The 11,170-nt window shown below is 34.4% G+C and overlaps 4 protein-coding genes across 4 annotated transcripts; 2 read left to right on the top strand and 2 right to left on the bottom strand.

Annotated features, from left to right (window-relative positions):
- Nucleotides 1–37: 37 nt before the first annotated feature.
- On the top strand, nt 38–4,513 carry Sec6 (Exocyst complex component Sec6). The gene is made up of 9 exons (XM_015928929.3): nt 38–241; nt 342–1,520; nt 1,585–1,749; nt 1,812–1,951; nt 2,021–2,248; nt 2,302–2,428; nt 2,508–2,591; nt 2,658–2,750; nt 2,816–4,513. The coding sequence occupies exons 1-9, from the start codon at nt 119–121 to the stop codon at nt 2,894–2,896; spliced, it is 2,220 nt and encodes a 739-aa protein (XP_015784415.1). The 5' UTR covers nt 38–118; the 3' UTR covers nt 2,897–4,513.
- Nucleotides 2,771–3,406, bottom strand: Polr2K (DNA-directed RNA polymerases I, II, and III subunit Rpb12). The gene is made up of 3 exons (XM_089265829.1): nt 3,238–3,406; nt 3,064–3,156; nt 2,771–2,963 (listed from the first exon to the last, which is right to left on the bottom strand). The coding sequence occupies exons 1-3, from the start codon at nt 3,290–3,292 to the stop codon at nt 2,941–2,943; spliced, it is 171 nt and encodes a 56-aa protein (XP_089121955.1). The 5' UTR covers nt 3,293–3,406; the 3' UTR covers nt 2,771–2,940.
- Nelf-A (Negative elongation factor A) lies at nt 4,431–7,628 on the bottom strand. Its single transcript, XM_015928941.2, has 6 exons — nt 7,223–7,628; nt 6,690–6,861; nt 6,463–6,624; nt 5,680–5,772; nt 4,965–5,617; nt 4,431–4,882 (listed from the first exon to the last, which is right to left on the bottom strand). The coding sequence occupies exons 1-6, from the start codon at nt 7,433–7,435 to the stop codon at nt 4,499–4,501; spliced, it is 1,677 nt and encodes a 558-aa protein (XP_015784427.2). The 5' UTR covers nt 7,436–7,628; the 3' UTR covers nt 4,431–4,498.
- Nucleotides 7,629–7,783: 155 nt separating this feature from the next.
- Marf (Mitochondrial assembly regulatory factor) lies at nt 7,784–10,667 on the top strand. Its single transcript, XM_015928918.3, has 2 exons — nt 7,784–9,962; nt 10,081–10,667. The coding sequence occupies exons 1-2, from the start codon at nt 7,876–7,878 to the stop codon at nt 10,283–10,285; spliced, it is 2,292 nt and encodes a 763-aa protein (XP_015784404.2). The 5' UTR covers nt 7,784–7,875; the 3' UTR covers nt 10,286–10,667.
- The last annotated feature ends 503 nt before the right edge of the window (nt 10,668–11,170 follow it).

Raw genomic sequence — 11,170 nt, 5'->3', positions numbered from 1 at the left:
TTTAATGGCAACCACATTACTGTTTACACCGAAAGAGATCAGCTGTAAGCAGTTTTGACAGTTAAAAGAAGTGATTTCTTAATTGTTGTAATCTCTGAGCTTTTTTATTCCTTCTAAAATGGATAAAGAGCTTGAACGTGAAGCTAAGCAAAATGCTGCTAAATTGGTATCAAGTAATCTTCAAAGAACTAACAATTTGGAGCAAATCAGACAGAGTAAAAAACTCCGACTTAACAAAGAGGTAAGCCTTTATATTTGATAAATTTAAGCTTTGATGTAGTCTTGCATCGAAAATTAAGAATAGATATTTAATAATTTTATGCTATGATTACTGGATTTAGGCTGCTGGGGAAGCTATGTTGAGAACAGCGATGCAAACGCAGTTGGATGATGTTCGTAAGGGTTTGATTCATTTGCAAACATCATCTACACACGCCCATTCGATTCGTGGATTAATTAAAGAGATTGAACATGAGTTGGCTATTATTCCCAGTTTGGTGGAAAAGCTTAAAGGAGTTCGAGATGAGAGTATGAAGCATACACAATTAGCAGCAGCTAAAGAAAATCTTAAGCACATCTTTAATGTCCCAGAAAATGTATCCAAGACAAGATATTACATCTCGGAGGGTAAATTATTGTTAGCTCATCAATGTTTAACAGAATTGGAAAATTCCAGAGACGACTTGCTGTACGAAATACACAGACTATCATCAGCCAATTCACAGGATAAAAGTATGCTTAGAAATTATTTTTCTGAAGTTGAAAAATTATCGGAAGAATTGGGTAAACAACTTTGGTTGATTATAAGATTAACATTAAACTCTGTAATAAAAGAACCAGCTATCATTGTAACCGCATTGAGGATAATTGAAAGAGAGGAAAGATATGATGCAGCAGCCTTAAAAAGGAAAGAATCAACTGATTTCATGCCGCCAGGTAGGCCTAAACAATGGAGGAATATGGTCTTCAAAATTCTTGAGGAAGCTGTTAATGAGCGAATAGTTGGTACTCAAATTGATGAGCGAGCTCAAGATAAAATGTGGCTGGTGCGACACTTGGAGGTTGTTCGGCGACAGATTCTTCGTGATTTAAAGACTGTAAAACTTGCCGTTGTACCTTGTTTCCCTCCTGAGTACAACATTGTTAAACAAATGTTGAGTATTTATCACCGATGTATGAGCACTCATCTTCAGGAATTGGCTCTTCAATTGGAGGGAAATGAGTACGTTACTCTTTTGAATTGGATTCAAAAGTATGAAGGACCTGATTTGATGACCCATCCAGACCTCGATTTTGATCTGAAAGAAGAAGGATTACCTCCATTGTTACCTAAACAATTGGTTGATGAATTAACCAACAAGTATTTGCAAACTATTGAGCGTAATTATAAGGAATGGATGAACAACACAATTAATCGTGAATGGAAAGATTGGAGCAGTGCAAATCCACCAGAGACCGATGATGCTGGGCATTACCAGACGACAACGCCAGTTATTGTTTTCCAAATGATTGATCAACATGTAAATTGATTTATCATTGATTAATTGATTTATTTAGTAATTGATTTTTTTCCTTTTAATCCAGCTTCAAGTCGCTAAAACTGTGGATCAGAAGTTAACAACAAGAGTATTAATTTTAAGTCTAGATCACTTGGCAACTTTCGCCAAACAATATAAAGATGCCGTCCACAAGTATTGTGACTCTCATTTCGAGGATAGAGGACAATTCAACTCATTCACTCCTTACATGGTAATAACCAACATTTTTAACATGTAGCGCTTTTATTGATGCTTAAACATCTTTCGTTTTAGATTGCGGTTGCCAACAATTGTGTTAGTTTCGTTGATATTGCCTGGAAATTTCGTAAAAAGTATCCTTCTGTTACAAATGCTAGTTCCGATCAAGCATTCGAAAATGTTTTAAATTCATTTGAAAAATTAAGAGAAGACACGTAAGTTTATAAATTATACAAGTACTTGCTCAGTCGCATTTTGTTAAATTCACATTGGAAATTTTACAGAATCAAATTTTTACTTCATGAGCTATTTTTGGACTTGGACAAAGAATTGGTCAAAGTTGGAACTCGAGAATGGTTGGAAGGAAAGTTCAGTGTTATTGAAAATGTTTGCCTAACTCTAGAAGATTATGTCCGTGATTATAATCATCTCAAAGAAAGAAACTTTGATGCACTGAAAGTTGCTCTCGAAACCAAATTGGCGAAAAGTTACATTACGTCGATTTTGAAAAAGTAAGTACATCTGATAATTGAAGCTTAATATTATTAACGACCATTTCCACTAGGAAAATGACTTTTAAAGATCACACTCAAAGAGAGGCATTTGGACGAAAGTTTATAAAAGAAGGCGAAGTTCTCAAAATTGCGATTGGTAAATTATCAAATTACAACACACTAAAATTAGAACAAAAGGTTGGTAGATTCCGATTCACGTTTCTTTCAACTCTTTCAAATCCTGCTTGATTTTCAATGGTTTCTCATTATTTCCTAGAAAACATCACCTTTCGATTCACTTCCTCTTTTGGCCGAATTTTTGAGACTAAAAGATTTGTCAATGCTATTTCTAGAAGTTTCGGTAAGAGGAAAATATTACATGTGTGCTAGAAGCTTCTGTTACTGAATTCAACCTTTTCTTGAATAGGGCCTGATAAAAAAATATCCTGATATTTCAGCTGATCATTTGACAGCACTACTTAATCTTCGAGAAGATATGACCAAAACAAATGTCCGCAAAGTAAGTGTATTGGTAGCAAATTTGGTGAAAAGATTGTTTAATTGCGATTTTCTTCTTATTTACAGCAAGTTACAGATATGATGTCCGAACTACCACAGTCGACAACAGCAGCCAAAACTGTTTTTTCTGAAATCGATTTGAACTGAAGTGAATTATCATAGCAAAAATCAAGACGGTCAGTGAATACGAATTATCTGGCATCAAATACAATCACTATAAAATGAGAGAAAACGATAGGAAGACATAGATGAGTTTATAAAATCCATCAAGTGATCATGAAATTTTTCAAAATTTTGAATTTCAACAAACTTACATCTTTTGGTTCGCTTTTTGTACATTATACGATAACCACATTCCCTACATCTGATAGGATCTCTCGGCTTGATTTCGTTTTCTTTATGACACTCTAGTAATCCAAAAATAAATTAACCAAAGAGAAATAGGAAAGTTAATGATACAAATCCATTCAAAACAACGAGATACTTACCAGCACAAATGTAAACCATAGGCAATTTAATCGCAGGAGCTTCCTTATTCTCCATGATTTATGGTGAGATGATAATATTATTAATTCAAACAAAAATTGAAATCAGATGGAATTTATCTTAAAACTAACAATCAGAATCAAACCAGAAAAAGACCGAGAAAATTTAAAAACACAAGACTCGGGAACAGGCGGTGACTCACAGCTCCATCTATTAGTAAAAATCGAAATTTTTCTCTATATCGATACTTTCTTATCGATACCTTTGATCAATAAATGCCATAGAAGGTGAAGGAATACATGAGAATGTTTATTGAAAGTTTTGGGATAAACGGCTTAAAATTGTTTCACCAACAAATCAAATGTTTTCGTTAATCGGTTTAGTTTTTACCTCACTTTTTCTTCACTTTTACTCATATTCAATTCATCGTTAAACATAACTAGTGCAATTGTAAGTAAGGTACAAGACTCTTCCAAGTTTGTTTTTTTGTGGCCATCATGAACGGGTTTGGACTTTTTAATTCCACTGAAATTACGGACGAGATGATGACATCATTTGGATCTGCTTTGAATAAAATACCAAGTTTGAGACAAGTAGCGCTTTTGCTGAGTGTTTCATTTTACTTGGTCGTCATTCTGCTAATTCATAGTGTTAATATTTTATTTGAGAAAAGTTTCGCCTCTCCTGTTGCTAGATTGATCATTGAACGGATGAATGAAACAACCGCGCTAAAATTCAGTGGTCCTGCTGATCTTTTGCAGCAATTTACTAAATATTTTGATCACCTTTTGTCTTGGGTGGGTTTATCACCAGAATGTCAAGAAGCACTTATCTGTCGTGCTGGAGCATCAATGGCGTCTGATTTTCCCGCTATCAGCACAAAAATAAGTGCCAGTGTATCCACATTGTTGGGCTCTTCTCATGAACCGATAGGATTAACTAAAATGCTTTTGGATGTGATGGTTGGTCAAGGAGACTGTCTCAAGTCGAATACTCATTGCTCAGCAATAAAGAAGTTTGAAAATTTGGATGGAGTCCACGAGGATGTTGCCGAGATGGGTCATTTTTTTGATACTATTTTTAAACAAGCTGTTTCGAAAATTGCCTTGATCTATTCTTCGACTGTGGTTGCAATATTAACCTCATTTATTGCCTGGTTTCTTTTTATTGTATTAAATAGGAAACCGAGAAAATCTTCTCGCATAATGTCCAATATTTTATTGCATAAAAAATCAGTATTTTAAAAATAATCAATAAAACACTTTACAGACGTCGCAATTTTTTTATCTGTTTGGCTTCTCCAGTGCTATAATTCATTTGATAATGGTTCTCTGCGATAACATTGATAGTTGTTCCATCGGGTTGTCTGACTTGCTCCTCTTTTTCGCTTAATTTAATAGTAACTATATCTCCTAGATGAGGACATGGATTTTCTCGTGATCCACCCATAAAACTTAAAATCAAAGCCTTTTCGACTTTACCAACGCTATTAGAATTCTTGAACAATTCTTGCGCTTCCAAAATCTGTTTTTGAGATAATTGTAAACGAGGTGTTGTCGTGGTTGTGGTTGTTGGTTGCACAGGTTGTTGAGGCACGGGTGCTTGTTGATTGAACTGTTGTGATCCCTGTTGTTGGGGTTGAGATTGCTGAGAAAGAAAAATTAAATTTAAATAAGTTATTGTATTCGCTACAGTTTTAAAATGTTTTTTAGTTTTAGCGGGAACTCACCGTAGTATCAGATGGTTGTTTTGTTTGCTGCTTAGGTACAATTGTTATTGGAGTAACTTGAGAGTTAACTTGAACTGGATTTGATTGGATGGTTTTCTGTGGTGAAGTGATAACAGATGATCCAGAAATGATCGGTGTGATTTTTGGAGTCGATGAAGAAGCAGTTGAAGGGGATGACGTTTCAGTAGATTGTGACGGTTCTTCATCGTTAGGAGATTTCATTTTTATAAGACTATTTGTTTGTGGTGTTTTACTAGCTGAAGGTGATTCCTTTTTAGGTGTTGTAGGTTCACTAACATAAGGACCAGGTGTTTGAGGAACTGAGTAAGCAGGAGCTGGACTTGGAGGTACCATTGATGTAAGACCCAAAGCGTAATCGGGTGTTGCTGAAGAATCTTGTCCATTAGTCTTGTCATTTTCCTTTTGCTTAGTTTCGGTTTCTTCTTGGTTACGCTTTTTACGTTTAGCATCCCTTCCTAATGGTTGTTCACCGATATCTAAAAGTTTAATACCTCCATCTCGACGAACTCCAGGTATTGTCGGTCTTGTAGGATTACGTACACTTCCCGCACTTCTGTTTGCAGGATTAGGCGTTTTAAACGTCGAAATAGACGACCCAAGAGAGTTGCGACTTGGAATACCTTTCAAAGGAGCTGAAAATAGATAAAATAGTATGTAAGAAGTCACTTTTAAAAAATATCAATGAAAAACTTACTGTTATCATTTAATTCTTTTGATAATCCTCTGTATCTAGCAGGAGCAGCAGGAGCTGTCATGTTTTTCTTTGCACTTGAGGCGACATCGATAGCTGTAAAAATAGGGAATAAAATAAGAGAATTGCGAGGTATAAAGATTATTCATCGGCCGTCAGTCGGACAAACGAAATCTTGACTTTGTTTTGATACTGAGACTTGTCAATTAAGACTTAAGCATATTTGTTCAAATAATTTTCAAACTGCAAGACTAGTTGGAAAATAATCCGTTTGTGTGTCTAAAGACGAGGAGAAGGGCCCAATCAACACGTCTACTCCAAAACTCAAACTGAAGCCGACTAGTCCTTCAAAGTTAGTTAATGAAGGATTTACTGCAGATGTTCACTTTCTTATGCTCTTGTTAAATACAATTTAGAGAATGCATTCATTTTAAGTTTAGGGTTCAGATAGGTTTATAATAATTTTGTTTTATAATGTTGGGCTAAAATAAATTTTCTAAAAAATAGCTAAGTTCACTGATAAAAGTTGACACTTTAAATTTCCTAAGTGAGAGTGAAAGAATGACCATCTGCACTAAATCTTATGAGGATCTAGAGGAAAGGATTAGTCGGCTGTCTTTAAGCCCATCTTTTTGGACAAACAAAAGCATAATATGCTACCTTTTAGGTAGAGAGTTATTTAAGCAGTTAGTTAGACTAATAATTGTTGGGTTTGGCTGGTAAAACAAAGTCAAGATAGTACCTGTCAAAATAATAAAGGTGGGTAGAAAATAAAAGTATAATCACATTTTTGTAAAAGCTCAGCTCTGAGAGCAGCCGATTTTGGTTTCCTCCGGAGGGTAAAATGTTTTACTGGTTGAGGTTGAGCGCCTATTTGAGCGGTAAAGGCATTTTTATTCAGGTATAAAGACTCAATTGGAAGTATTCCTTGGTCTGAATGTTTACGAACTGCAATAAAGAAAAAACAAATCAATAATATAGTCAACATGATAAAAGAGAAAATAAAATCTCACCTGATTTTTTCAAGTCTGTTATTAGATCAGTAAAAACAGCGGCATTTTCTTCAACGTTAAAGTTGATTGTTCCAGTTTCAGGAAAAGATTTTAACAGTTCAGCAACCATTGACACCCATTGGTCACTATCAATGGAAGCCACTTCCAAAATCTCTTCTAATTCGGATCGCCACTACAGATAAGAATAAGAAATTTTGTAAAAGAAACACTAAATCAATAATACTTCAAAAATCAATTTATCAAAATAAAATTTCTCTAGTATTTTCGCCAGTTTTTATATTAAGATACAAAGCAATGAATCATAATCCAAAAGAAGTGTCAAGTCAAACTAGCCCAACTTTGGTAGATTAATCAGTTTTTGAAACAGATGATATAGACTATTGATACAATAGTATTGGATGCTTGTAATTCAAGCATGATAATAATGTACCCTAGACTCTAGTGAACACAGTCTAGCGCAAAAAGCGTGAATAAATTGAAAATAAAAGTCAACAATAAACAAACAGAATACGAGGAAAACATTGAAAACATACCAGTTCAACATTCCTTCTAGGTAGATGAAGGAAGGATAGAAGTAATTTCAATTTGACCAGTGATTGCAGATCAGTAAAACAGTCTCGAATATTTTTTAGCACATCAGCATTTAACTGAGAACAAATTGAACCATTTGACCACAAATCATTGGCATTACCTAATTTATTGTGAAGCCACAAGGAAGTATCACTTTTGTTTAGATGTCCAGCCATAATAATAACACAACCTTGATGTTTCAATGATGTTCTCACTAACTAGTCCAATAGGGCAACATATGAAACAAATGTAATAGTGGTAAGTAAATTAAGCTAACTGATGGTTGATTGAAGAAATAAAAAAGCTAAAATAGCAGTTAATTAATAGAATGTATTTTAATTTATAAGAGTTGAATTTTCCCAGATTATTATTTTTGCATCGATTAATACAGTTAATAGAGGGTAGCACATTCTATTTGCATCATAACCATAGTGATCTAACTTTAAATGAGTAAATGCTAAATCAATAGATGGCGTTTCTCATAGGCTTTACACATGCTAACAGCTGACAATTTTGGTTTTTTAGATTTATTGTGAAAACTTGTTTAGATGGTTTTTTAATATTTAATTTTTTTGTGTTATCTGTGAATGTGTGCAAATTTTATGACATTTTGTGAATGGCGAATTTACTGAGGAATAGTCTAATGGTAGACACTAATCATTGTTTAAAATCTAATGGAACTAACTTAGGCGTTGTATCAGGTGTAATCGAGCCCATTGATTCACCGTTGAAGATATTTGTTCTTGCCAAGAGAAAAATCAACAATATCTTTGTTGCTATTGAAAGTTATGTCGAAGAGAGTAAAATATTCTTGGAAGCCTGTCGTGAAGATGTTTTGGAGGCAGATGCATTCAATAAAGTGGTCAATCTTGCTGAAAGAGTCTCCAACATTCGAGAGGTTCTGCGAAGAGATCACATGAAAGTTGCCTTTTTTGGTCGTACAAGTAACGGTAAAAGCACGGTTATCAATTCTGTTTTGGGACGTAAAATATTACCCTCTGGTATGGGTCATACAACCAATTGTTTTCTTCAAGTTGAAGGCTCAGATACTGATGAAGCATATCTTGTTTTGGAAAATGCCCCCGATGAAAAGTTAAATGTTGAATCAGTTTCTCACCTAGCAAATGCTCTCAATTCAGAGAAATTAGGTGATGCTACGTTGGTTCGAATATTTTGGCCTAAAAATAAGTGCTCTCTTCTTAGGGACGATGTTGTCCTTGTTGATAGTCCAGGAATTGATGTTTCCCCTAATCTTGATGAATGGATTGATAAACATTGTCTAGATGCTGACCTTTTTGTCCTAGTTTCCAATGCAGAATCAACGTTAATGCGGACAGAGAAAGCTTTCTTTCACAAAGTCAGTGAAAAAATTTCTAAGCCAAATATTTTTATTCTGAATAATCGTTGGGATGCTGCTGCTAGTGAACCAGAAAATCTGGACCGTGTTCGGAAACAGCATACTGATCGAAGTATATCTTTTCTTGCTGACGAATTAAAAGTTGTGTCCCGCAGTGAAGCTCCAGAGAGAGTTTTCTTCATTTCAGCTAAAGAAGTTTTGATCTGGCGTACCCAAGAATCCCCAGATAGTATTACTCCAACATTTCCTGAAGGATTCCAGCATCGTTACTTTGAATTTGAAAATTTTGAGAGAAAATTTGAGGAATGTCTCTCCAAGTCTTCGATTAAAACCAAATTTGACCAACACGCGAGACGTGGAAACAGTATAATTGTTGATTTGAGTCATTTACTTGACACAATTAACAAAAATGCAACTAACCTAAGAATAAAAAAATCAAGTGATCGCAAAGAGGAATCAAATCGTCTTGAGATGACTAATCAAAAGATGCAAATGTTAACCAATGAAGTCAAGCACAAAATAATTTACATAGTCGAGCAAACTGAGCAAAAGGTTAATTTGGCCCTGAAGGAGGAAATTCGTCGCTTATCACTTTTGGTTAGTGATTTTGAAAGGCCTTTTTCAGATGATCCAAACTATGTACAGACTTATAAGAAAGAACTTCATTCACACGTGGAAAAAGGTTTAGATTCAAATATGCGAGCGCGTCTATCAACTGAATTATCATGTTGTGTTGAATCTTCTCAAAAAGAAATGATTGAGCGAGTAACACAATTGATTCCAGAGGAGCAAGCTAAAAGAATTGACTTTTTAACATTTAGATCGAGACAAAGCTTTGAGATTTTATATCGAATCAACTGTGAATCATTATGTGCCGATTTTCAAGAAGATCTAGAATTTCGATTCTCCTTTGGTGTTTTGTCAATGATTCGACGTTTCAGAAGTGGTAACTTTTTCTCCAAAGGAAACTCGATTCCTCGATCGGTACCCTCAACGGCACCACAGACACCAAGCAATGATTATAAGTCAATTCACCATAATTCAAGTATATCTGCTGATGCTGACCTGTTACCTATTATTGAGAAAATATCTTTTCTCAGTGGAACCCAATCACAAACAACTATTGGAGCTCTTGCTCTCGGTGGATTTATGGTTAGGACAATTGGTTGGCGAGTGATAGCAGTAACTCTTGGAGTGTATACTTTCCTCTACTTTTACGAAAGGTTTACTTGGACTAACAAGGCCAAAGAAAAGGCTTTCAAGAAACAATACGTTAACCATGCTACTCGAAAATTAAAGTTGATTGTCGATTTAACTAGTGCAAACTGTTCTCACCAAGTTCAGCAGTAAGTTAACTATTTATTATTGGTATACTCAAGTTTAGACAAAATCTCATTGCAAAAAAATTGAGCAAAATTGTGATCGATTCCTAACTAATTAATAATTTTACCATTTTTTCCGTAGGGAACTGACCGCAACTTTTGCCCGTTTATGTCACATGATTGACTCAAATATGAAAGACATTCAACAAGAAATCAACAAATTAGATGCTGAGATTCGCCAATTGGAAGAGATTGCTAATAGTTCTCGTACATTAAAAAACAAAGCTAGCTTTTTATCAACAGAATTAGACAATTTCAACGAAGTCTATTTAAATGATGAAACTTGAATTGCAAAATAAAAATTGGACTGATTTTGCTTTTTTTGAAAATTCCCCATCAAACTTTCACCTCAACCACTTGACGAGAGGAAAAAATGCGAGGATGAACAACGAAAAATGAATAAAAATTACCCGTAATGTCCGTAGTGATCTTCATGTATACAATTTATTAACTTTTAAATGTAAAATTATTAGTGATGATAATTTTGTCATGCACTTAGATGTTCAATCAAAAAGCTTTCTTCTCCCCTTTTTCCTTGTTGGGCATGGATTGTAAAATATCTACATTTGTTGGCAATGAATCTACTTCAATTAATTAAGCAGAATTATCAACCCATAAAAGAATATATATATTGTACTAAAAAGTAAATAAAAGAATATTGACTGTCAATTTAAGTGTCATAAAAATTTGTCATTTATGTACAGAACTTTGCCATTTTCCAGTTTATTATGACCTTTACTTTTGTTCTCAAATGATTATTGTTTTTGCGTTTTTGCCGCTACTCAAAGCACTATAACTTGTCGCGTCTCGAAATGCTATTCAGTGTAGAGATGAGCCGGAGCCCATTTTAATACAGTGGGATTAAGACGCTTTTTACTGACTTCACGTTTTATCGTGAAATGGCAATAAGATTAAGATATTAAATATGTTTTCAGACATTTTTCAATATTCCAGCATTGTAAAATAATCAATACTACTTTTCTTAGCGACTAAATATCTACCAATGATAATATGGTTAATCTGGTCACTTGAGTGACTCATGTTTAAGTCTGAAACGACTAGAATAAATGATAGAATCAGTCAAAATTTTTGAATCCTTGAATCCATCCATAAATGCTTTAGATATCTGCTTTAGATTTTTGTTATCATCTTCGAATGTTAGATTAACTGTT

Source organism: Tetranychus urticae, chromosome 1 (assembly GCF_039701765.1).
Source record: "Tetranychus urticae isolate SD_2017Ah chromosome 1, NJAU_TeUrti_SD_1.0, whole genome shotgun sequence".
NCBI classification, from domain to species: Eukaryota; Metazoa; Arthropoda; class Arachnida; order Trombidiformes; family Tetranychidae; genus Tetranychus; species Tetranychus urticae.
The sequence above is the reverse complement of the archived record's forward strand: the minus strand, read 5'-3'. Positions and strand labels throughout refer to the sequence as shown.

Bases quoted from the DNA above. Each gene is read 5' to 3' on its own strand.
- Sec6 (XM_015928929.3), top strand. From the start codon at position 119: ATGGATAAAGAGCTTGAACGTGAAGCTAAGCAAAATGCTGCTAAATTG. The intron at 242-341 runs GTAAGCCTTTAT...TACTGGATTTAG, and splicing joins AACTCCGACTTAACAAAGAG to GCTGCTGGGGAAGCTATGTT. The intron at 2,249-2,301 runs GTAAGTACATCT...CATTTCCACTAG, and splicing joins ATTACGTCGATTTTGAAAAA to GAAAATGACTTTTAAAGATC.
- Polr2K (XM_089265829.1), bottom strand. From the start codon at position 3,292: ATGGAGAATAAGGAAGCTCCTGCGATTAAATTGCCTATGGTTTACATT. The intron at 3,157-3,237 runs GTAAGTATCTCG...TTGGATTACTAG, and splicing joins TATGGTTTACATTTGTGCTG to AGTGTCATAAAGAAAACGAA. The intron at 2,964-3,063 runs GTAAGTTTGTTG...CTCATTTTATAG, and splicing joins CAAAAAGCGAACCAAAAGAT to TGATTGTATTTGATGCCAGA.
- Nelf-A (XM_015928941.2), bottom strand. From the start codon at position 7,435: ATGGCTGGACATCTAAACAAAAGTGATACTTCCTTGTGGCTTCACAAT. The intron at 6,862-7,222 runs GTATGTTTTCAA...TCTTATCTGTAG, and splicing joins CTAGAAGGAATGTTGAACTG to TGGCGATCCGAATTAGAAGA. The intron at 5,618-5,679 runs GTAAGTTTTTCA...ATCTATTTTCAG, and splicing joins AAAAGAATTAAATGATAACA to CTCCTTTGAAAGGTATTCCA.
- Marf (XM_015928918.3), top strand. From the start codon at position 7,876: ATGGCGAATTTACTGAGGAATAGTCTAATGGTAGACACTAATCATTGT. The intron at 9,963-10,080 runs GTAAGTTAACTA...TTTTTTCCGTAG, and splicing joins TGTTCTCACCAAGTTCAGCA to GGAACTGACCGCAACTTTTG.